The sequence below is a fragment of the Brassica napus genome, chromosome C5, assembly GCF_020379485.1.
Source record: "Brassica napus cultivar Da-Ae chromosome C5, Da-Ae, whole genome shotgun sequence".
NCBI lineage: Eukaryota > Viridiplantae > Streptophyta > Magnoliopsida > Brassicales > Brassicaceae > Brassica > Brassica napus.
The window spans coordinates 22,439,751-22,465,601 of record NC_063448.1 but is presented as its reverse complement, the minus strand read 5'-3'; the positions used below and the strand labels follow the sequence as shown (position 1 = coordinate 22,465,601).

Sequence of the window (25,851 nt, the reverse complement as noted above, 5' to 3'; positions counted from 1 at the left end):
CAAGAGTTCAACTGGAATTCCGATGAGACGCTCTTTATCTATCACCACTTCGTCCATAAAGTTATGGACAACTATGGGAAGCAGATCCACAAGTGGAAGAAGAAGTGGGAAATCAATAAGGTTCGATTTAATTTATTAAACTATTTTTTAATTTATTAAACTATTTTCTTTTTTTTTTTATTAAAAGGTCCCAAAGTCGATGAACGACACGGTCTGGAAGGAGTTGTGTGCGCATTGGGATAAGGAAGAGACGAAAGAAACTTCTTCCACCAACTCCACCAACCGCAGGAGCGACCGTAAAGGGAAAGGCATCTACAAGCATAACTTGGGTGCTCAATCTATTGCCACTCTGGGAGATCGCATGGTAAGTTCAACCGCTTTTTCTTCAATTATTTGAGTTTCAGAATTTTAATTTATTGTGCATTTCTTCTAATTTCTAATGTTTTTTTAATTTATGTTTTTTCAAGGCGGAAGAAAATGATGGCGAGCCGGTTGATGATCTCGCCCTAATGAGGAGGGCGTATACCAACAAGAAGACCGGCCAGATTGATGACGGTCTTGTGAGGGACGTGGTCGACCTGGTCCAAACTCAGGTGGTAGACGAAGTGTCTCAGCTTCAAACCGGGGATGACGCTTCGACGGCTTCGACCAACTTGTCCCGGTTTCGAATCAACGAAATCGTTGAATCCGTAAGTTCTTTTTTTTTAAAGTTCAATTCATTTATTTCTTGGTTTAAATTTTTAAATTTGGCTATTTTCTATTCAGTCGGTTCCAAAGAAGGAGGGACGTTTGGTCGGTTTGGGTCGTCGCACCCGGTCGGTTCTTCCTTCTTCTGCACCACCGCCCTTTGTTGATCCAGAAGTACTTACGGCTCAGTTGAAGGACAAGGATGATCGCATATCTTTGTTGGAGACCCAGATGGCGGCTCAACAGGCGGGCTATGAGGCACAGAGGAGGCTGAACCAGCAAATGATGGAGATGATGCAGAGGATGTACCCGAACGAGGTGTTCCCGGACGTGCCAGACCCGTAGTTTTTTTTTTCCAAAAACTCGGAATGTTTTATTTTTATTTGTGAAACTTTGAATATTAATTAATATGATTTCAATTTTAATTTTAAATTTATATTTTCGAATTTAAATTTCAAAAATTTTATTTTTTTAAAAAAAATTAATATTTTTTACATTCCGAAGAAATTAATTATATTTTTTATTCGATCGATCGATGCGTTATTGGACATAAATCCATCGATCGATCTGTTTATAAAAAAACGTTCTGAATATACCGAGGGACATCTTCCTCGGTATCCTCGGTATATACCGAGGGACATGTTCCTCGGAATATTCCGAGGAAGATTTCCCTCGGTATATTCCGATCGATCGATGGATATATGTCCAAAAAAGCATCGATCGATGAGCTTCCGAGGAAATATCCCGACGAAGTTCTCCCTCGGTATATTCCGAGGAGATTTCCGACAAACTAGTGATCCTCGGAATTCCGTCGGAAAATTCCGAGGAAAGAAGAAATTCCGAGGAATTATTTCCGAAGACTTGTTTCGTCGGTATATCGTCGGAATAACGTTATTCCGACGAAATTCCGACGATTTTTTCCCTCAGTATCCTTGCTGTTTTCTTGTAGTGTTCACTGAGTAATGCAGTTATCTGAAGCCTGAGGATTGTTGATCCACGAGCAATCCGTAATGTAGTTAACATGTTTACCAGTTCTTATCATTTCCGCTTCTAGATGAAAGGTAGGCGAAGGTAGCTTGCTCTAGGAACTTCACATGTTATTCGAAAAGGGTGAAATCCGGTTCTTCACTTAGTAGAGCTACCGGGTAGTGTACGACGACCTGTATCTAGCTCGTGGATCTACATATGAGTAATGCAGTTACCTGAAGCTTGAGGATCGTACCCTAAGTATTTACTTCACTGAGTAATGCAGTTACCTGAAGCCTGAGGATTGTTGATGAGATCAAGACTAGAATTTAGCACCAGGCAATTTTGTCTCGAGATTGTTAAGTCTCGCTGTTAACTTTGTGTTAAATGTATCAGCCCAGGGTCTTAACATACTTTCCATAAATTTCTTGGCACGTCTCCTGGCAAGTAACCTAGTGGTAGTGTTCAATATTCTCGTAGCTCTAGCTTGTACGTCAAGAAAGAAGTCACGAGACTTTAGCTGCCTTGATATGTTTCATTTTCACTCGGTGGTACGTTAACGTAGGGTACACTTCACCTTCTCTAATATTTCAGTTATATATGCTTTGGATCTTCTAAATCTGAATTAAAAATTTTTCGATGGTCCCTGAAACCATATAGTATATACAATACATGATTTGTCCCGTTGACCTTTTCCCCCGGTAAGTCAATTATCTCTTTGGGGACTAAATTTTCAGACAGTTAAATGGGTATATTCCCCGGATTTGGTGCCTGGATCAGTGAGAACACACAACACCCTACAAAATCTGAAAAAAATGTTAAATCCAAGCCAATGACACAGGCAAAAACTCACGAGGAGAGAGATGAGACGAAGGAGCAATTAAAACTATGGAGAGATGCAAATAAGAAGGAGCAATATCATGAACCTCCTCCTACCGTGAAGGTGAGATGAAATCAGCTAACAAGATTACAAAACATTTACCTCTATATATAGAGCTAAGAAATAAAGATCCATAATTTCATTTATATTTGAAGGTGCGTACACACCATAGTTCTGGCCTTTCCGATATGAAAATGGAATTTACGTTAGGATTGCCACCTCAAGTAGCTTACGACGTTTTAACTAATCCAGACAACATAACATACTCCAGAGAAATCAAAGGCCGCCCACTTCTGGTTTATTTCTTTAACTTATCATTATATAACTGTAACAAAAATAATCGAAGAAAAGCAATATTTTAGAGAGTGAGTTTTTTTTTTTCTTATGTAGAAAGCCGTATCAAGAAAAGTTATACCAGAGAAGGATGAAGATTATCAAGGGAGTATGGTGGACGTGGAGGTTGAGAACGAGTTGTCATGGAACTTCCTTTTCTTGTCAGGAACTATCCCAATACGTCTAAATGTCCTCGAAGACCCAAAAACACTTTATGTGAGAAACGTCTCTCTATCTCTCACGAGAATCAATGTTAGTGTTCAAGTCTTGGAAAATTTAATTAGGGTTTCTCCTGCTTATTGTCGGTAGGTACACTATCTGAAACAGCAAAATGGAATAAGGTTAATGGAAAATTTCGAGGGTAGGTTTACAGTGGAGCCAGTGTATGTTGATGCAGAACGCTTGTGCAAGCACAGGAAGCCAAAGAGTCGAGAAGAATACAGAAAATGTAGTGGTGGAAAAGGATTAATTGCGTCCAAGATTAAAGTGAACCAGACTTTTAGGCCTGCTTCTCCTTGGGATCTGCCACTAGTGTCTTCGTACGTTCGCCGGTTCACTGTCGAGACCACTAAGAAAGTGGCTGAAGATTTTCAAATGCGGGCTGGCGATATCCGAGGTTTTTGAAATGCACCAAAATCACATTATTATAAATTCGAATAGCATAATTTTTAAAGTTTAAAATTTCGTTATTTTCACCAAACAATGTAAGTATAACAAGTGAGCATGTTTAATTTGTCGTCTCCTATACTTTTCTGGCTATCATATGGCTTGTTTTTAACCACAATATGGCATGTCTGAATATATATATATGAGTCTTTGAGAAATATGTATTCATGTGAAGATTAATTTTAAAGATGGTTGTTTGCCAGGCAAGTAGTCTCGCATACAGTTTTGCCTAGAATATCCGACTTCTTTTCTTGAAGTTTTCTTGAATTTTAACACAAAATCAATTAATAAAGAATGTTGTATATTCTATTTATATACAAACTTACGTTACATCTTATTTCAGATGCGAAATTTGAAACATATAGCCTTGTGTGTGACATAATATCTGACGTTTGCAAGAGCGAAGTTACGAGAATTGAGCTGCCCACTTTCTTTCTTTTTTCCACAAACTGATTATATTAAAATTAAAAAGCCCTACGGCTTAGACGAACTACAACTGGAACAGTGTTCAACGACAAGAAGATAACAACTGGAGGTATACTCAGACAGTGTGACTAACAACAAATGTCGAACAATAACACAAAGGATAGATATGTTACAAAGGGAGACTTGCTCAAAGTAAAGAAACCTCTGAAAAGACTTCACTTGTACCTTTGAAACAATGCTCACAGCAGCGAGCAAGAAATAGTCGGAATCGACGTTGAAGAGACCTAACAGATAGGTTTGGACGGCAAAACTACCTGTTGAGGAGCTGGATGTGGCTGAGCAGCCCATTAGACCAGCGAAATCGGTACTAACACCGACTGAAATTTCCGACGAGACTATGTGAATCTCAAATAAGTCGGAAAGCATGGCCGTTAAGAGTTGAGAAACTCCGTAACAGTGACCAGAAGGCCTGAAATGCCTGAATTTAGATTTAAAATTCCAATATAGGGTTTTGCTGAGAGGTATGTCGCGCCAGTCTCACCAGAGAGCGATGATAAATCAAACTCTCCACGTCCGGTGGGACTCGTCGTTGTAGTGCAGAGCACAAGGGAGAATCGTTGTTGCAGGGCACACATAATGGAGATGGATACAGGTATACTTCGTCGAAGTGAGATAGAGGCGGTGGTGGTATTATCATTACCGGTGGGGAGGAGGTCAACATGAACGGCGGTGGAGAAGCAGGGAGCAGCAAGTACGGTGGAGCAGTAGACTCTACCGGCAAGGCAGATCTGGTTTAGCTTTGCCTCAACGCCACGATGTCGTCGGATCTCGTAGATGAAGCGGGTTGAAAGACCACCGGAGGTGAAGAGGAAGGGCTGAACATCCCCGAAGCAAATCACCACCCATACTTTAACAATCAAAAGCCAGTCCTCAAAGCTTTGATTTGCTAAGTATTGGAGAGAGACCAGCCTGGAGACGTTTTCTTCAACCAAAATCTCCACATTACTACACCAATCTTGCAGAGGTGGAGACCCGGCCCTTAAGGCTAGGTTTGGCACGTAACGATCAAGCTGCGTGTTCATGGATCTGAAGGGACGATAGGGATGCGTACTGGTTCGATTCAGAGGTGAATGGAGTAGATCTGGCGGGACCGGTGGGTCTGGTGGCTCTGGGGAACGAGGAGGAGGAGCGACGAGGTTCCCCGACAAGGTCCTCTCACCTAGAATGAACCGTTGTTCTGCTGAATCTACCTGACTCGAGGGTAGTAGCTTGAGCAGAGTCACACCTTCAGACAGCATGGAGCCAAACAGAGAAGAGACGCCGGAGTGAAGTGACGGAAAGGCCGGAGTGAAGTAACGGATAGACCGGAGAGAGTGGAGTTGCGGCGGTCAGAAGTGGAGCGGGGCGGAGGAGGAACACCGGAGGCAGAGGCTCATGTTGAAATCTTCGATCTGGCGGCTGCTTCGTAAGTCGTGCCTGGGAGCGTTGAAGGGCTTTTAATAAGACCCAACTCAGCTGCCCACTTTCTTATCTTTTGTTCGTAGCCGTATGTGTACGAAATTAAGGTTGACTTCAAGCATAACCAAATATCTCACGTCAATAATTAACCGACTTTGTACTTCGTATTGATTTAAATTCCTCTTGTTGATTGATGGGATGAAGCTAATCTTTAAAAAGTACAAGCTTTCCCAGAGAAAACATTGGCTAATGACTCGATAGAAAAGATCCCCACATGCCTGTTAAGAGAAACAAAAGCTGGTTTTGTATTTTGTGACAACTTTTTATTAATCTATGAATGCGGAAACAGAACATCAGTAATAGTTATAACAAAGTTAAATGAGGCCTAAACAAGATCCCATTTTGCCTGACCAAGAAAATGACAACTTAATTCCTCACAGAAATCAAATCTAGGTCATACGGATTTATATCGTATCCCAAGTTTTTCCTTTACCATGCTAGACCGCTTGGACAATTTTTGTAAATTTTAAACGATCGATTGGTTAATTCAAGATGTAAGAAGTGATGAAATTTTTGTTTCAGATAATGGAACACCATGTCTTCGAAACAGGTTGGAATGTTAGAAGAGATTTTATGAGGTCAATCTAGTGAGAATCTCCGTTGTTAGATCAATGGGGAGATCTTTGAGACTTGGACGGTCTTTAGACTCGTCTTTGTTAGGCTCTTGCTCCTCGCTTTTCATGTGGACAAGAAGTCAGGAGATGAGCATAAGCTTCCATGCATGTAGGTTCTCTAACTATATGTGGTCTACATTAGGGAATTTTAGCTATTTATACATAGATTTAATATTAAACCATTGAGGACTAGGAACCTGGTTGTCGTTTGTTGATGACTAACTGATTAAGTCGATGTGTTGATATTTATAAGTTGTTCTTATCGTTTCCATATAGCGTTCCGTTTAGTTAATTAGATTAGATAAGGAATTAGATGTCGAGAAAAAAAAAGATAAGGAAATAGATTTTATAACGAGTTTGGATTAGAAATGAGTTCACAATTTTTTTTTTTTTTTTTTTTGAGGGTGTTGACCATGTTCTAGACACAAAAGACACAAGTAACAAAAGTATTTCCTAAAACAATCCCAAACCACACACTCTTATTATTCTTTTAACTCAATAATTTCACTCAAGTCCTGTAGGAATACTTTGTTCATGTCTGAAGAAATTCTCAGGATCGAACTTAGCTTTAATCTTCACCAACCTCTCAAAGTTTCCCTTGAAGTATTTATTCCCCCATTCTCTTGCATCACTCCCCTTACCATTCATCCCCAAATCAAGATCTCTATAGTTCACATATGCGGCTCTAGGGCTTTTCGACACATACTGCTCCATGTAACTATACATATCCCTCATCCAGTCCATATGCTTGGCCTCGCTCGCTTTCCCGTCTTGCCACAAAGTCAGCCATTGGATCTTGAACAAAGTCCCACTCCTATGTGGGAAAGGTGTCTCTGTCTCAGGGATTTTCGCCATCATTCCTCCGTAAGGATTCCAGATAGTCAATGGTGAATCCTCTTCTAGAAGCTTTTTCCATAGCCCTTCTAGTCCTTCTATTGGAATTGGCTCCTCCACATAGTCTGACTTGGCTTTGAAGTAATTCTTGAACAAGGATTTTCCATCAAGTAGAGCTTCCGGTGGCGCGGTGCTCGGGAAACCAGCAATGTACATCAGTGACTTGATCCAGCTTGTCTCTACACAATCTTTCTTCATTAGTCCAAGCTGTGGAAAACTCCTCTGCATCACCTGTCAAAAAACCAGGGTTGAAAACTTGAAATTGTCATATTCAAACTTCTTTCCTAAATTCGTAATATACTTATAACCCAAATTAAATTGGGCGAATCTATTTTTAAGTTTTTGTTACAAAAATAACATTCAAGAAATAAAATGACCAAAATAGCCTTTTTTTTTTTTTTAACTTTTAATTTTTTATTTTTTTAAAGTTTGAAACCTTATCCCAAAGATCTTAACTCTAAATCATAAGTCTAGATCAATTAAACCTAGGGTTAATAAAACTTATTTTAGTCATTTTTTTAAAGCTATTTTTCTGACAAAAACTAAAAAATGTTTTTTAAGTCTATTTTTGTGACAAAAACAAAAAAATGGGGGAATTTCTCGATTAAATTTCATAATATTACAATATAAACCCATCACGTTACCTGCATCAGCCTATTAGCGTCACCAAGAAACTGGCCTTGGTACGAAACTGAGATAGTTCTTTCTTTGCTCTTAGGGGTCTTGCTCGCCGGCTGAATGATCGCGCGGATAAAGAGATCTTCGTCGAGCTTGTCGGCGACTTGTTGCCACTTGTACAAGATCCTAGTTCCGTCTTGCTCTAACGTCTTCGTGACAGTGAACACCGTCACTGTCTCAGGCACAGGAACGAGCTTTATTTTCCAAGCAAGAATGACACCGAAGCTTCCTCCACCGCCACCGCGAATTGCCCAGAAAACATCTTCTCCCATCGCCGCGCGGTTCAAGATTTTGCCGTCTGCGTCAACGATTCTGGCGTCGAGGACGTTATCAGCTCCGAGTCCGAACTTACGCATCATTGAACCGTATGCTCCGCCGATTATGTGGCCGCCGATGCCAAGGCTGGTGCATAAACCCGCCGGAAAACCATGGACTTTGCTTTTCTCTTGGATCCTTTAAACAGTGAAAAGTAAAGTGATTATATAATCAAAAGATGAAAAAAAAAGTGATTATATAATCGGGTCATAATCATAGCTTAACCATATTCCAGTTTTCAATATATTGGTTCGGTTTAAGAGTGGTTATAAAACCAGTCCCTTAACTGTAAAAAAAATAACGTAACAGTTCGGAATATTTCAATTGGTTAACCGGATTTTATGTTTGACAAACCGCATATATGTGATCTGCTCGGTTCTTTCTGGCATCTTATACCAAAAAGAATCACGAGTTCAAAAACGTTTTTTCTTAACTTATAGAGTGTGATAGTGACAACGCAGGAAACGCGAGCCGTAGCTTTAAAAGTTTTCTTAAAAACTAATAAGGTAAGAAAAAGTTATTAAATATTTTTACAATCCGTCCTGTTCCTTCTTTTTTAATAAATTGGAATAATTTTGTGTAAAACAAAATATATAAACATTATGTTTTTTTAAACTAGTGTAGCTAATACTACTTTTTGTGGCGTAGTGAAGGAAGGGTCGGGAGTATATAAATCGTTATAAAGGCGAGATAAATTAAAAAACTATAACAAATGATTCTCTCATCAAAAAGGACCAAACATACATAAAGATCCGTGGAGTAAAAAAGTATTTACCTGTAATAAACCTCTCCAATAGAAGCACCAGCGTGAACCCACGCGGTGTTACTTTCCAAATCAACGTTGATGTGCCTAAGCTTCGACAAATCAACGATCACAAACGCCGTTTCCATCTCGGAGACGTAAGATAGGCCTTCATAGTCATGACCGCCGCTTCTTAACCGCAAGTGAAGCTGCAGCTTCTTGGCACAAGCCACGGCGGCTTGAACGTGTGTTTCGTAAAGCGGCTCGAAAATAAACTCAGGCTTCGGATTTGAAGGCATCAAGTAACGGAGGTTCTGAGCGGACGTCTCTAACGCCATTTTGTAGGAAGAGGCGTTTAGGTCGCGAGTGAAGAACGAAGAGTCCATCGGAAACGAAGCGTCGGAGTTGTCGACCAAACACATCACGAAGTCTTGTTGGATTGTGGAAGATGAAAATGGAATGTGAGAAAGAGATAGTAATAGCAGCGCTACGAGAAACGCGTTTGCGTCTGTTATAATCGCAGACGCCATTTTTTGGTTTTTGTTTCTTGCTTATGAGGTTTTAAGGTTGCTTGATGAGTTCATATGTATCGTTGGGGTTTTATAGGGAGAGGGAAGAATTTTATACGTAAAGTTGATGTAATAATTACGTCATGCTCTTTTACTCATTACGATTACTATTTACGTAGTGTATAGTGTTCTGTTTTTTTTTTTGTTTTTTGAAAAAAGTGTTCTTCTGTTTTATTACAGTTTTGGAATCACTAACATTTATAGCCTTTTTGAAATGGGAGTTTATCCTTATAACATTTCCACAATAACTTCTTAATTTAATTAAAACTATCTTCAAATGCTATTCTATCTTTTCAAAAAAATTAGAGTACAATATAAAATGACTCCTAAACCAAAACTATTATAGTTTATTTATATTTTTATTAAATGTTAAATAAAAGAAATATAATTAGAATAAAATCAATCTTGTTTTGAAATTATTATATCTCTTATAAAAGAATAGGACTACTTTATTATAAAATAAAAATATAATTATACATTGGAGATGCTTTAATAGTAATATATAGTTTCTCAATATTCTAAAAATTGGTCTTGGAGGCGAATAGGCACCTGCGACAAATCTGGATGCCTAGGCGAGAAATCGGTTCTATCCAAAATAATTTTCTTAAAATCAGATTTATGCGATCTAAATCAGTTTAAACCGTTCTAAATTAGTTAAATCAATCTAAATTGGTCAAATCTCTAAAATCAAACAGTAATATTAGTTTAAATCAACAAGTTTGTCTAATTTCTTTTTTCTTTTGTATATCTAATTTTTATAATTCATCAAAATAATTTTATAATTAAACCTAAACCTAAAATCAAAATATCTTATATAAATGTAAAGTATATAAATAAAAAATTAATAATTTTTTAATGACTAGTTTCCGAATAATTTGCATAGTCGCTAGTCCTCTACTAAGCGTCTAGTTACCTCTAAAAATCTTTTTAACCATTGGAATTTCTAACTTAACTATGCATCTAATGAATTTTTTTTTAAGAAATAGTAACAGTGATTTCATTTATTTTGTACATATAGCTTACTTAATTGTGGAGATTTTTTTAGTTTGATGATTTGACTAAGAATTTATTAATATTTATATACATTAAGGGGATATCTTCAGCTGAGAGTTTGAAGTGATTTATTTTGAAATGAAAAATTCACTATAATTCAGACATTAGTTTTAAAAACTCATTTAAAATCTGTTATTATCGAACTTGACATTTTATTAAGTATTATGAAGTCCATTGTTATTGAAAATATTTTAAGTTGTATAGTTTTAAAATTTTCAAATGATTTTAGAGCGTTTAAATGGAGTTTTGTAGTTAAAAATAAAATAAAAACTCAAATTTCATGGTTTTATGTGATATTTAGAGTAGTTTAACAAAGTTCATTTTAAACTCTTAAATTCATATAAAATCATCTAAATTTTTATTAAAAAATCAAATCACCCGAAACTTTAAATTAAATATACTATATCTTTTCCCTAAGAGATATTGGGTTCAAGTTTTGGAAAAAATGTGATTATTAATAGGTATGTAGATTAATAAAATAAATTTTTTTTTTTTTGAAAATTGGATAAAATAAAAATTTACATGAGACATTTTTAACATTGTGCAAATACAAACGTATGGTTTACATCTTCACTAATAATCATATGTTACTTCTCATGAAGCATATAGAATTATTGGTTGTAAAACCGTTTTAAATAATACTCCCTCCGTTTGGGAATAGTTGACGTTCTAGTGATTTTTTTTTGTGTCAATATATTTGACGTTTACGGAGTCCAATGAGAATAATGAGAGAAGTTGATGTTTCTACCCTTGTAATATTAACGTGACTTTTAGCATCTTTATGACTAAATTACTAATCTAAAGCAATTGAAAAGGTTAAATTAGAGATTACATCAGTTTTCTTAATGTTTGTGCAAAACTGGAAAACGTCGAATAAAAAAATACTAAGGGAGTATTTAGAAAATTGGCATTAAAATTTTCTATTAGTCTTGAAACACTTTGGCATTAGTTCGCCCGAAAGCGCTCTTAAATTAAATATCTACGTATCAAATCATGAACGTGAATTATACATAGATGTCAATATGCCATCTTTCTGGATTGCACCGAATATAATGTCTTGCCTTGGCAAGTGCGAGTTCCCATAAAATCATAACTAACCTTTTTATTCAAATTATTTGTATTTGTTTCCTTATTTCTTAGCACAGCCATACGAGCAGGTTGCTAACCGAGTTATCTGTGACATTGGTGACTGAAAACCTAGCAGGATTTTATGGGAACTCCCATTTGGCAAGGAAACTTGCTCGTTTCTGTGAAGACAAAAATGAAAAATAAACCAAATAAAATTTCGTTGGTCAAGTGGTTTGACGAACAGTTTATTTACATTATAAAGTTTGGATTTTGATTCCTAAAAAATGTAAATTATACAGAATATTGAAAAAATCTTTAGAAAAAATCTTTACCATAACGTAAAAAGTACCATTTGGTATAGATCTCAGACGTATTCAGATGTAAATCACAGTTAGAATTGTAGTACGTAGTATCATATATGTAATGTCATAATTAACCGGCGTGAAAACATAAAATGAAATGAAATGAATCTGTTAATCTATAATTTGTTTTATTGCTAATTGATTATGACCCCAAGTTTATGGAGGAATACATGGTGCTCGAAAGTAGGTCATAATTTGTGGGCTTTGACTTTCGAGGTACAAGGTGCTTCATAATTTCAAAGATACTGACACCACCAGCTCCAGTAATTTTGGCTCAAAAGTTAATTTCATTTTCTTATATTTATCTTAGAATAAAATAATTTAATATAACCATATCTCTCCTTTTGACTTGTCTAATAAGATATTTACTTTATTATAGATTTTGATTCACATACATCTTCGGGAGTTCTGTTAAGTTCTATAATACAAAATGTCATATCAACCGTACACCCTTTGATATATTACATTGAGAAAGTTTAACATCTTTTCTTTTCTTATATGACTATTAGAAATGTCATATATGGTTATTAACTCAATGGACGTTAGATAGAACAAGAAATGTGTGAATTCTATCAACAATAAGTTCTAGACGACGTTGCATTATAACGTTTATTTTAACTACCTTTTAATATAAACATTTTACAGAGTTAACAACATTTTTTTTTTTTATAACCGAGTGTCTTGGCCCCACCGAAATGGTCTAGACCAGAGACCGAAGCGAGTAAAGATACTGTCAGGACGTCACTACGTGGTTCACTGTGAACGGTACCGGGTTTCACTGTGAACGGTACCGGGTTTAACAACGTTTCTTGTGGTTGTTAAATTTAAGATGTAAAACTCAAGGAATAGGAAGATTAAATTAATTCAATTATTTTCCTTGTGTTTTTCAAGAAATTCATTAGAAGTGTGTATTTCTAGAAGTAGACAAATGGTTGATTTTTTTTTAGTGCAGTACTATTTCTATTGTTTGATAAAAATATGTATAATACTATTTAACGATATAATCAACTGTTGAAACCACTAGACCACAAGCTCCACCATGCTTGTGAACGCGTATCCACTTTAGAAGTCAGCCTATAAAACGAGCATATAATTTTAAGTAATATGCCTCAGTTTTTTCATATCCTTTTTACTTTAAAGAGATTCCCAAAAATACCGTGTGTTTTACATCTTGTAGATTTCGGTTTTACTTGTTGTTCTAAAATGACTAGTACCTCGAATCATTTTTTTGATAGATTAGAAAAAGTAATAAAATATATAAAATTAACCTCCAAAGATTAACATAAAAAATCCATATTTGATATAACTTTTTAAAAATAACATGATTTATTAAAATGAAAATCAAATGAAAAATTTCATAGGATAGTATTTTTTAGTTTATTAAAAGGCAAAAATACACTTATACCCTAGAGTTAGCTAATCTAGATTTAGAATTTAGAGTTAAGGGTTAGAATTTTGAGAGTGTGATTTCCAATTTTAAAAAGTAAATATTAAAATTTTAGAATAAAAAAAGTTGTTTTGGTGACAAAAACTTAAAAATGACTATTTGAGGAATTGTCCAAATCAAATATACAAAGTTTAATCAATATATAAGCCACAAAATTTAACATTCTTTCTTTTATATAAAAATATTTCGAAAATATAAAATTTTTAAACAAACATTTTTAAAAATTAGTAACTTTATAAATTAATAAAATATCACAGTTTTGGAATTATTAATTTATAGAGATTTTACTGTAAGTTGTTTTGTGGATCAAATTGCTTAATTAAATGTGTTAAGTATAATATTTGATGAAAAAAATTACAAAATCAACAAAGTTTAATCAATATAAGGCGCAATAGTAAATTTCTTAAATGTTAGACTTAAGTACTTAACAATCAAATATGCAATATATACCCATAATCAAAAACTAGTATGTGTCTTTTGTCGTCCAAAATATATTTGTTCCATTATAGGAACTGGATTGCTTTTGCGTTTTGGTGTAAGACCTAAATAAGTAGTAAGATATTTTTCTCACAAATTCAAATACTAAGATAAGTGGTTATTTTTGTCACAGAAAAAAAAAAGATAAGGGGTGATTGATAGTATTTGTCGCCAATTTGGCTTAAATGCAACAAAGTGACATCAAAGGTCTTTATCTAAAGATTAATTATGCAATGGCATAAGTGGCACTTGCTTCCAAATCCTAGTTTTTAAAAATATTTTGAGATAATCACACTTAAGTAACTGTGAAATTTTACTTCTTTTACGAATCATAAGTCTTTCTATAATAGTATAGTATACCGGCGTTTTAATGATACGAAGTAGCCTTACGGGCGCACGGCGCATCAACTCTTTTTCTTTTGTTAAAGATACACCATTATCTCGATTCTTTAATACAAATGTAGATTGTATAACGTCACCTGGATTTAATGCTGTGCTCATCGCGCTATATTATAATTTGTAAATAGGGATTCTAATTTATGAGCAGTTTCTAGGGGTAAAAATGTGATGGGAAACAATCCCGTTAGAGGAGTCTAATTAAATAGCTAAACTTTGCCCACCACCTAAAAATTCTAAATCATTTTTATCGACACAGAATAGAAAACACTTCACGTGTTAGGATAATAATCTAATTTCTTTTAGTTGAAAAACAAACTCTACCGACAGTTCTTCTCAGTTGAAGAAAAATTGTAGGAAATTATTTCAAAAGTACAAAAAGTCAACTAATTTAGTTTACATAGGTATAAAATTATATGAAAGTTTTATAGAGACACTTCACATGTCTCTAAATAACAAAACAAAACGCTGTAGTAAGAATTAGCTGATTTTGAAAGAAAAAATTTACCACTATAGACCAACTTCTGGTTTAGATACGTCAAAATCACACGAAACACACAAAATTATGATTAATGTTTTGGTGTCAAGATCGACCCACTTAAAAAAGATGTTAATCTTATGGAATTATAGGTGCATGTGTATGTATTTTATCATTTTGAATTTGATCTAATGTTTTTGTTTAATGGCAAGTGTAATTGGGCATTGAGAAATTGCGCCGGTTAATGCGCGAATAGATAAAGCATTCAAAAGCTCGAATACAAATCAACAACGTCAGTTTTATATCTTCCAAATGATGCACTTCCAACTTTTGGTGGGTGGTCCGCTGCGTCGGTATGTTTATAATATGCACAGAGAGTGAGAGACATTTCCTAAGCTTTATGCGTATGCGGATATATTTCCTCTTCTGAAAAACAAAGCCACGGTTTGACATTTTTACATATTTTTAAAAAGGGGAAATTGGGCTCTGTAGCTATGAAAAAAACACTAATCAGCTAGATGGCCATTTTTCCTAATACACATGTACATGGTGTGACTTTTATATAATATTGTCATTTTGTCCTTCTATCCTACCTGCAAACAAAAACAATTTTCATTATTAATTATTAACAACAAAAGTAATTTGTGGTCCTACAACATACATATATTTTTTGCAAATTATTTTTTATTTGGTAAATCCATAATAGCTTTGGGAAGAAGAAGTCTATTTTTGCAAAGGCTTTAGCGGTGATGGACGGGAAGTATCGGAGATTCGAAAATCTACATATGCGACGAGCAATTCTAGGCGCGGTGCCAATATGACTGAACTCTTGCCGACTTCCCATGTACGTTTTGCGGAAAATACTTTTAACTAGTGTAAGTCATGGTTGCAATATTGTTCCATTCCATTTGACAATTTTATTATGTTTTATTCCATTTGACAATACTATTTTATCATGTTCCATTCCACTTGACAATCACTAAAGAGTGTTCTATTTTGTTTAAAAATAGAATTTGTAATTTTTTTAAGTTAATATTTGGGTTTAGGGTATATGGGTTTAGGGTTTAGGTTTTAGTATTTAGAAGGTGAGTGGTTATAGTTGGGGTCATCATTAACTTATTCTATGGAATCATAGACATTTCATAATTTCATCAAAATATATTATGCTATTTATTTTGTTCCATTCTATTTGAGTTTAGGGTTTATACTTTAGTGATTAGAGTTTAAAGTTTATATTTGGGTTGATGCTTATATTAGGGTTTAGGGTTTAGGGTTCATAATTTCATCAATATATTATGCTATTTATTTTGTTCCATTCTATTTGGGTTTAGGGTTTATATGTGAATTTATGGTTTAGTGATTAGGGTTTAGAGTTTATATTTGAGTTTAGGGTTTATTGATTAGGGTTTTAGATTTAGTATTTAGTATTTAGGGGTTGGGGTGGGATTGGGATAAAGTTTAGTATATAGAGGTTAGATTCATATACTATTTGAGTGGTATGAAATACACTTTTTATTAATTTTTTATTTATTTATATGAGGTAAAGAAGTGTTTGACGTAGCTGATTTACGTGAGGTGAAAATAACGGTGTTTTACTTTTATCTATAACACCAAGTGACAACGTTATGCATTCTCTTTTTTTATCACCGGAAACTTGCTAATAAAGAGGATATAACCAGAAAAAATATGAGACAAAAACTAGTTACTTAATAACGTCAAAATCAATGTTATTTTCTTAATTTTCATTCAAAACTTAGCTACTGAGCAAATTCTCCCTTTAAAAAGATAGGGTTAATAAATATTTTTTTACGGGAACTTTTGTTTTCTTTTTAAGAAATCTCCAGCTAGTCCATTGGTATTTTGAGAAATAAAACATATACCAGCAAGTGAAATTTTTTATTAAAAATAAGCAATATATAGTATATGATTATAAGGTTTTTATTGCAGGTAAGTTTCAACCCGCATAAAAAACATAACAATTTGGACTTTGTCTTGGAAAGAGGTCATATTAAATATATGTTTGTGAACATATGAATTACAATGAAGTGAAATTATGGCAAAGAAGATTAGGTTTGAATACAAGTTAAAATTTAATTTCAGCGGACCAAAACTCCCCAAATATGTACGGTCTGAATGAGTGTTATTTATATAATCAGACACATTAACAACCTTCCGTCAAACTAAAAAAAAAAATCAATAAATTTATATCGTTTTCTAGTTTCACCAACCGGCACATGGTCCGCATGCAAATCTTTAAATCTGCTTTGATTTATTTAACAATTAAAACCACAACACAAAAACAAATATTTATAAAATTCTCTGTATGGGGTTTTAACTCCAGATTGCATATTTATTTTCATTGTTGTACAACACTATTTTACAAGGGTCGAGACATACTAAACATGTCATGATCCACTATTAGTCATTCTCAACTTCTAGTAGATAATGCTTGCCACAAGATGCCAATAGTAAATATATGTTAGCATGTTACCACTTTTTCTATGACGTGGTGGTTGGATCGGGTCAACTCCGATTTAATCTGCCGATTAAGTGCTTAGTGAATATTGCAGAGCCAAACTATATCAAACAAATTAAAAATCAACATTAGATGTCGACCAATAGAACAAACATGATTTATGAACGTTTGGTCGAAATTTTCACATCGATCCTTCTGAATCTTGGATGTTAGTCATATACTCCTCACGTAGTTATGTGTGTTTTCTTGAGTGACATCAAACTTCTCCAATGTTTTAAGCGACATAAACTAAGACATTAATCATTTAACAAAGCCAAGTTCGCATGTTAGTTAGTTTAGCCATAAAGCTGCGAAATACTCCCACGCCCAAGCAGCAAGCACTAACAGAAACAGTCACATGTATCTATATTATTTTATTATATTATGCTAAAATATCTCTTCTGGATAAGCTCTAAAACTAATATCAATTTTATTGATGATTTGTTATGATATGTAATAATCATGATGATGTGAAAAAGCAAATATGTACTTTAAATCCTTTTATGTTCCTTTACATCCTTAATAATGTTTCATAATCAACGGTCTATATAATTTCACAACATAATGGACATAGCAAAATCATTACAATCTTCTTTTGTGTTCTTTTCCTAATAAAGGTAGGATATAACAAAGATTTTCTGAAATTGAGTTCAACTTGAAACTAAATTTCCCTAGTACTTCTTTTTTTAATGAATGTTAAATTAATTCAAAAAAACTCAGTTTTACATCTAGTGCTACTGGTTTTTAAACTTTACAAACCAACTCCACGACTAAGAATTTAATCTCGATCCAAACCAATATGAGAGAGCATCACGGTACAAGTTGTCTCCACTTCTCGATAACAGGCACAATCGGTTCCTTATAGCTTTGTCTATATGCTTCTCCATGGTGGCAGCCGGGATGTCCACCTCACCATGACGACGTTGGTTACGTTCTCTCCATATCATGTGAATGGCACACTGAAATGAGTATCTGATGCAGAATTTTGGTATACGGTCCAGTGTTATGTCTCCCACAAACCCTGAGATGGTAAGCCAACAGTTGGTATATCGTCTTTTTAAAATACCTCGAGTTAATTTCTCCCAAACCAGTGATGAGTAACTGCATTCGAAAAAAGTGTGGTCCCTTGTCTCCGTCGCACTTTTACACAACACACAAGTGGTGTCGATGCCACTGCTCCACTTCACTACTCGATCCATTGTGGATAATCGATTTAGCATTGCCAGCCATGTGATGAATGAGAATTTAGGAGTAGCATACTTGAACCAAACTCCCTCTGCCCAATGTACTTCTTGTCTTGCTTGGCGCAGCATGTGCCAAGTTTCACGGGTAGAATATTTTTTGTTGGATCACAATCGTCCTCATTCATCCTTTGTCTTTGACGGCAGAGAGTGATCTGCTGTTCAACCTCATTTAGCAGAGCAGTACGATGTCTTCTTCTTGCTCGCGTGGAACAGAGAACCTCATATACCGTTGCCTCACGTCTGAACCCAAGATCGATGATCCCTCTATCCCCCAACTTGTTCATAAGCGTACCCATCTCAAGCCATTTGTCATACCAGAACGACGTTGCCATCCCATTCCCAATGGCCTTCATATGAAACGTTTTTGCAATATCTCGTAGCTTTAAAAAATTTCTCCACATCCAAAAACCTTGCTGCGACTTCTCACCAATCTCCCAAAAATGTTTCTTTTTTGTTAGGTACATGCGAATCCATCTGCCCCACAAAGAGTTTCCTGACAGAAAACGCCATATTAACTTCAGTCCATTCACTGTGTTGACTTCCTTTAGCGAACGAAACCCCAAGCCTCCTTCACTTGTCGGCAAACACAGCTCTGACCAAGCAACTTTAACCCCTGAATTTTTCAGCTCGGGCCCAGTCCATAAGAACGCAGAACAGAGCTGCTCTATCTCCTTAATACACTTACTAGGGAGACGATAAGCAGAGGCTCAAAAATTCACTGTGCTCATTAGCACCGACTTTATCAGTTGCATACGACCCGCATAAGAGAGGAACCCATTTTTCCAGAGACTTGACAAAATAGAAAGTGCGTTGCATTAATTTCCCAAGTACTTCTCTTTACCGTGAAGTTTGTAAACCAATGTCAAGGTTTTTGAAATTCAGTTCACGAATCATGGTACCTTTTTAATCTGAGGAACTCGAAACTAAATTTCTCTAATACTTCTCATTACCTTGAAATTTGTAAACGAATAAGTGAAAACTTGTACCAAAACCAGTAACCTTTGTTTTTAAATGCGTCGTCCATAACTAACGAATATACAAACATGAAGCAGCAAAAACCAATATTAATTCCATCCAGCGTTTTGAAACCCGACCTGAACCCACGGTCGAACCGGTAAATCCAGACATCGTATAAAATCCGGTTTGGATTTTAGGGAAAAAAAACTATTATTTTAAAACGCGATAAAGCTACAAAAACCCGTTAAAACCCGAAACTCGTCTACCGCTTGAACCACTAGTTGAACCCATACATAACTCTTACTTATTATTTTCTTATTTTCAATTACATTAATAGAATTTTTTTTGTATTTTAATTGAGAAGCTATCTTTTTAGTTTTTCAAAAATAAAAAAAGATTATATCAACAATGGATTATGAATCTATTAACAATACTAGTTAATGTGAATTGGTATTAGTTTATTTTTGTTATTGATAATCTATTACAATTTTATGTTTTACCTTTGGCTTATTTTAGTTTTAAAGTTTAATTTTATTATTTCACTAGAAATATAAATATTTAAGTATTTTAAATCTTGATATATTATTATTATATGTCATAATCTTAACTTGTTACAAAATTGTTAAAATTCTAAATTATTTTTTGATATTTTGTATATAAAATGAAAATAAAAATAAATAAAACTAAAGTTAAGTATTTTCTAAATGTTTTTTAAAACATAAAAATTTAGTATATTTTTCAATAGTTAATATATTATTATATAACAAAATTAGTTAATTTATTAATCCATGGATCGTCCGTGGTCGATCCAATAACCCGGTGACTTTGGAAATAGTCCGGTTCGAGGGGTTTAAGAACATTGGTTCCATCTGTTTTCTAATGACTGGTGTTTAAAGTTGTTTTAATTGTAGTTGGAGTTTTGTGTTAATTTTCAATCAATTTTTTATTATTATAATCATTAATGAATATAATATTGATTTAGATGATACTGAGGTATATACTAGTATAGATGTCCTAACTATATATCATATTAAAGCTTTAAATTCCAATATTGACCAAGGAGAGACATGAGTACAGTTTATGTAAACCACCGTCTTCCCAACAATCTCTTCTTTCCCATTGTCCCCTTCGCTTCATATACATTTATTGTGTATAGACTTCACAGACCATAAAATTTTATCTTTTTAGTAAAATAACGGTATATACCAGTTCAACCCTCTTGTGCTAGGATTTCGATCATAAAGATTTGTAAAAGCCAGACCTGGCGATAAAATACATTTAGTTATTATACCCATACGAATTTGAGTTGATTACTCTTTATAACACATTTTGATTTTGAGTTTCTCTTGCATTCATAGACACTTTCCACTTGACACTTTTTTGTAAGGTTTACTGGATTTTTGGACAGCTATAACCTTAAGAGAAGGAAAATGTTAGTTTATTTATTATTTTTCTTATTGTGTACTCTATGATTTCATTTGCTTTCATTTGCTTTCATCTCAAAATCTAAAATATATTAAATAAAAATAATTATCATAATAAATTATATATAAAATTCTCTATCTTTTAAGATTCATTTTCATATATGTATGTTAACTTGTAAACAATATTAATTGTGGACGTGGATTCCAAAGCGTGGATAGTAGAGTTATACACTAGTTGTGGACCTGAACACTTTAACACAGAGTTAATTGGCTTATACCTTTAAGAGCTTGTTCTTCGCTATAGTCTCCGGTAAGAAGAAACCCAATAACCATGTTTCCAACGTTACTCTCACCGTCACCGCTGATACCATCACCACGATCGAGTTTTGGTTCTAACTCGTTAAAGGTCTCATATTTCGATCTGATGTACATCCATCTGCTGGAGACTTCCTCGTGACCACATCCAATACAACACAACTAACTCTCGATCTTCGATAAGACAGCTCGATCAGAGATGTCTTATCCATTGGAACTCGATCAAAGCTGTCTTATCAGAGATCGAGAGCTAGGTAGTTGCGTTGGATTGGATGTGGTCACATGGTAAATCTTCAGCATCCAAAAATGATATTTTTAGCGAGTTGGAACCGCTCGATCGTGGTGGTGGCCTCGGCGGTGCCGGTGACGGTGGGAGTAACGGTGGAAACGTGGTTATGTGGGTTTTTCCTTGCCGGAGACTATGGCGAAGAATAAGCTCTTAAAGGTATCAGCCAACGATTTTCGTGTTAAGATATCCATGTCCACAACTAGTATATAATTCTACACTTTGGTGTCCACGTCCACACTTAATTTTGTTTACACTTTATATATATATATATATATATATATATATATATATATGAAAATGGATCTTAAAAGATAGAGAATTTTATGTATAATTTATTATGACAATTATTTATATTTAATACATTTTATAATTTGAGATAAAAGTAAATGAAAACATAAAGTGAAATAAGAAGAGGGGAAAAATTCATGCGATGAGAAGAAAACATCTTTTATATTAAAAACATAAAGCCAATGAAAGAAAGCATAAAGTATAGGGTCATAAGAATCTTTTTGACATGAGAAAGTGTGTCTCAATGATTAATTGTCCTATAGTATAATTGAAAAGTGAGAAAGTGTCTCTAAGCAGCGTAAAAAAACTCTCTGAATTGCAGAAAGACATAAAAATATTGTTTTGTGTGAAACTATACATATTGACAATTTTAATCTAGAACCCTCACAAATATTGGCTCTAACTGATAGGCCTAATAACGGCCCAAATTCATAAATTTGGGCCGTATCATTTCACCTCTCCTACACACAGTCTTTCACATTTCACCCTCTTCCTAACGCTCGTCTTCGTGAGTTCATCTTCTTCCTCAAGAAAATAAACAGAGATCAAACAATTCAGTCCAATGAAAGCGAAAGAGAACCATCGCTCTCGATATCAAAACTTCAATCATACCGCATACTCCCCGAGTTTTCGGAATCCGTATCCTTCCGATCGCGGCGTATCGGAGAGTAATCATATCTTCTCCCTCTTTGTACTTTCACTGCCGTTTATTAACTAAGTTTTGACTATGCTTGAATAATATTGGATTATATTCTATTCGAAAAAAAGAGAGAGGTGAAAATGTTAAGTTGAGCACGTCAATGATCATGTACAAGGCCGGCGAGGTCTCATCCGCCGACTCTAGTCGTCTCTTCGTTTCGTATTTTTAAATTAAAATGAGAAAAATAAGAATAGTCGTCTCTCTGACTTGTCTAGAAGAAGAAGATGATAAGTCAACAAAACAAATGGAGCCATTGATTCCACGCTGCTTCCCCTTTGTGAGAAGGCTAATTATATTTAACTAAACTCTTCTTCCTCTGTTCTGACCTTTTCTCCGTCTCTTATTCACCAAGTCTTCCTTCTTGTCCCCACCATAGTTGCAATCCTTGAAGTCTTTGATCTTTTATTTTGTGCGTCTTATTTGGTCTATATTCTTGATTTCGTTTTTTTTTTCATAAAGCTCTTGTTTTCTGCCCGAGAGATTTGATTACTTGTTGCAGAAGACAAATGGGAACTGTTTGTTCATCTGGTTTCAAAGATGATGATCATGACCATGATGATAAGAAGCTGAGTCATGATCATGATAAGAAGCTGAGATCCACCGTTGATGATGATAAGTCAAGAGGTTTCTCTGGGAAGCTCAAGTCCATGACAAGAAGAAAGACCTCTGATCCGTATTATTCTGACCATTACGGTAGGAAAAGCTCCAAGCCTAATGAGAATCACGTCAACTTTTCCGGTGAACTCGGGCCCGTGCCTCCGTTAAGATCAGACTCTACCAAGGTTCTTATGTTTGTTAATATGTAATATGAATCATAATACTGTTTTATTGGGAACATGATCATATGAAATATTTTTCTTTTTATTTGTTTACCTCAGTTTATGCAGAGGAACTCGTTTCTGGGAAGGGCAGGGGTTATGGGGCTAGAGAAGGCGGTTGGAGTAATAGACACGTTAGGGAGCAGCATGTCTGGTATGAACCCGGTCAACGGGTTTCACTCGGGTGTTCTATCGTCGTCTCGTGGTCGCAAAGTCACTATATTGGCATTCGAAGTGGCCAACACGATAGCTAAAGGTGCTGCCTTGCTGCAATCCCTCTCTGAAGAGAGTCTCAAGCTTATGAAAAAGGATATGTTGCGTTCCAAGGGTGTTAAGAAGTTGGTTTCTACTGACACCATAGAGTTGCAAATTCTTGCTGCTTCTGACAAAAGGTTTGCTTGTTTTTTTTTCTATTTTATCTGCATTTGTTTATTTTTTTTTTCTTTATTTATTTCATATTTCTCTTTTGCAGGGAGGAACTTGATCTTTTCTCTGGAGAGGTTATAAGGTTTGGCAATATGTGCAAAGACCTACAGTGGCACAATCTTGATAGATATTTTAACAAGTAACTCTTCGTCGAGCAAATGTTTGTACAATGTGTTTTAGTCACTTGCATGCAAGTTGGATTTTCATTGTATCCGGCTCTATAACGTTTCAGGCTTGACACAGAGAACTCGGAGCATATAGTGCTCAAAGATGAGGCAGAGACAGCGATGCACGAGCTCGTCACTCTTGCCCGATTCACTTCTGTATGTTTTGTTCTTTTTTTTTCCCTTCACTTGCAAATAAATTCTTACATGACTCATTCTCATGTTGAAAGTTGCATTGAACTGTCAGGAATTATATCACGAGTGGCAAGCTTTGGATAGGTTTGAACAAGATTACAGGAGAAAGCTCGCAGAAGTGGAGTCTTTAAACCTTTCTAGGAGAGGTTGGTCTCCACGCTCGCTATTTATTCGATCAGCTCTACACTCTTTCTAGGACTCCCACTTCCATTTTCTTTTCATACATGTAGGAGAGAGTATCGTCATCTTACAAAATGAACTGAAACAACAGAGGAAACTCGTGCGGAGCTTGAAGAAGAAGTCGCTCTGGTCCCGGAATCTGGGAGAGGCAAGTGATTATTGAATTGCTGTGTCTTAGTGTGTGTTATATATGTTTATATATATATATATATATATATATATTCCAGTTATTATAATAACACCTTCTTCGGTTGCAGATAATCGAGAAGCTTGTGGATGTGGTTTGCTATATTCGTCAATCGATTGTGGAAGTTTTTGGCAACAACGGTAATAATTCTTTCTACTTATGGTCCTCTGATGACGACCCTACTTCTGTTAAATCGTGGATTAAAGACTCTGAACCAACAATAGGTCTAAAAGCCAATGAAGGGAAGCAGGGAAGAGAACGGTTAGGTGAAGCCGGTCTTTCGTTGCACTATGCTAATCTTATCCAGCAAATTGATAGTATTGTAAGCTTCCATCTTCTCATGCAGTCTTGTTATGATATTAAGAAGGGATTTGTATTTCTCTAGGTTGAAACTGATCTTTTGAAAATTCTAGGCGTCCCGACCTTCATCACTTCCTTCTAATGTAAGGGACACACTGTACAATGCATTACCTGTTTATGTCAAGACAGCTCTTCGTCCTCGGCTACAGAGTCTTGATCCTGAGGAAGAGGTTTGTCCCAAGAAGATCTCTGTTTCTTATTCTGTAGTCACTATTTATGCATTGTTTGGTTCTGTTTCTTCCTTGTTCCCTAACTTGTGAGTTTCTTCTGCAGCTTTCAGTATCTGAGATCAAAGCTGAAATGGAGAAGTCGCTTAAATGGCTTGTCCCATTCGCCACAAACACCACCAAGTAAGCTTTCCTTCACTACCATTCTTGGTTCAACATGTTCCTCCTTTTGTCATATCTTGAATCGATTTCTGCAGGGCGCATCAAGGCTTTGGATGGGTAGGCGAGTGGGCAAATTCAAAGTATAAGCCCGCCTCTCTCTCTCTCTCTTTTTTCCTCTCAACTAGAATTCTGAATCTTGAAAACTCCATATTATGCAAAACAGAATAGAGTTTGGGAAGAGTAAAAGCGAGAACAACGGGAACCCAACACGGCTTCAGACACTTCACCACGCGGATAAACTAAAAGTTGATTCATACGTACTTGAACTCGTCGTATGGCTTCATAGACTAATAAAGTCATCAAAGAAACGAGTTCACGGCGTTAAGCTTCCAGAAACCAACCATGGCTCTCAGCCCAACAACATAACCATCTCTAATACGCAACTATCTCTCTCCCCTGACTTCACCTATAAAAAACAACTCTCTCTAGAAGACAGGATGCTGTTGGACAGTGTACAAAGCACAAGATTTGGACCTAATCTAAGTAAGAGTCAAGAGTTCGTCTGCCTGAAGAAGAAGAACAAGAACAAGAAAGGAATCAAGATCTGGGCGCTGAGCAGAAGTACAGGTAACTCTCCAAAAGTCAATATTTCAGGTAAAAACTCTTCTAGTGATTTGGATGTCCTTGATGGTTTGAATTTCGCTTTCCGACAAGCGGTTTGAGAAAACCGGTTTTTGATACAATCTTCTGTATTTATATATTCTTATCATTTTTGTACAAAGCACACAGCATAAGGATACAATCATACAACAGTAATGTAATAGTTGAAACAGAACAAATACACACACTGTGGTTGGTTTAGTTGGATTTATGTTTCAGGTCAACTGTTTT

General features: G+C 35.3%; 3 protein-coding genes across 4 annotated transcripts; 2 read left to right on the top strand and 1 right to left on the bottom strand.

Annotated features, from left to right (window-relative positions):
• Positions 1 to 2,270: 2,270 nt before the first annotated feature.
• Positions 2,271 to 3,673, top strand: BNACNNG68830D. Its single transcript, XM_013850501.3, has 4 exons — positions 2,271 to 2,596; positions 2,689 to 2,829; positions 2,924 to 3,082; positions 3,176 to 3,673. The coding sequence occupies exons 1-4, from the start codon at positions 2,399 to 2,401 to the stop codon at positions 3,488 to 3,490; spliced, it is 813 nt and encodes a 270-aa protein (XP_013705955.1). The 5' UTR covers positions 2,271 to 2,398; the 3' UTR covers positions 3,491 to 3,673.
• Positions 3,674 to 6,528: 2,855 nt separating this feature from the next.
• On the bottom strand, positions 6,529 to 9,309 carry LOC106407151 (berberine bridge enzyme-like 13). The gene is made up of 3 exons (XM_013847951.3): positions 8,753 to 9,309; positions 7,629 to 8,115; positions 6,529 to 7,215 (listed from the first exon to the last, which is right to left on the bottom strand). Exons 1-3 carry the CDS (start codon positions 9,247 to 9,249, stop codon positions 6,595 to 6,597), a joined length of 1,605 nt encoding a protein of 534 aa, XP_013703405.1. The 5' UTR covers positions 9,250 to 9,309; the 3' UTR covers positions 6,529 to 6,594.
• A 12,547-nt stretch (positions 9,310 to 21,856) lies between these two features.
• On the top strand, positions 21,857 to 25,844 carry LOC106411159 (protein PSK SIMULATOR 2-like). 2 transcript variants are annotated; one of them, XM_048757061.1, is made up of 13 exons: positions 21,857 to 22,269; positions 22,761 to 23,083; positions 23,180 to 23,511; positions 23,592 to 23,684; positions 23,778 to 23,868; positions 23,957 to 24,050; positions 24,135 to 24,232; positions 24,342 to 24,411; positions 24,496 to 24,593; positions 24,685 to 24,801; positions 24,905 to 24,981; positions 25,056 to 25,100; positions 25,184 to 25,844. In XM_048757061.1, the coding sequence occupies exons 1-13, from the start codon at positions 22,164 to 22,166 to the stop codon at positions 25,680 to 25,682; spliced, it is 2,043 nt and encodes a 680-aa protein (XP_048613018.1). In that variant the 5' UTR covers positions 21,857 to 22,163; the 3' UTR covers positions 25,683 to 25,844. The 2 variants fall into 2 exon arrangements, with proteins under 2 accessions (XP_048613018.1, XP_048613019.1); XM_048757062.1 differs by having other exon boundaries at positions 22,087 to 22,269; positions 22,801 to 23,083.
• The last annotated feature ends 7 nt before the right edge of the window (positions 25,845 to 25,851 follow it).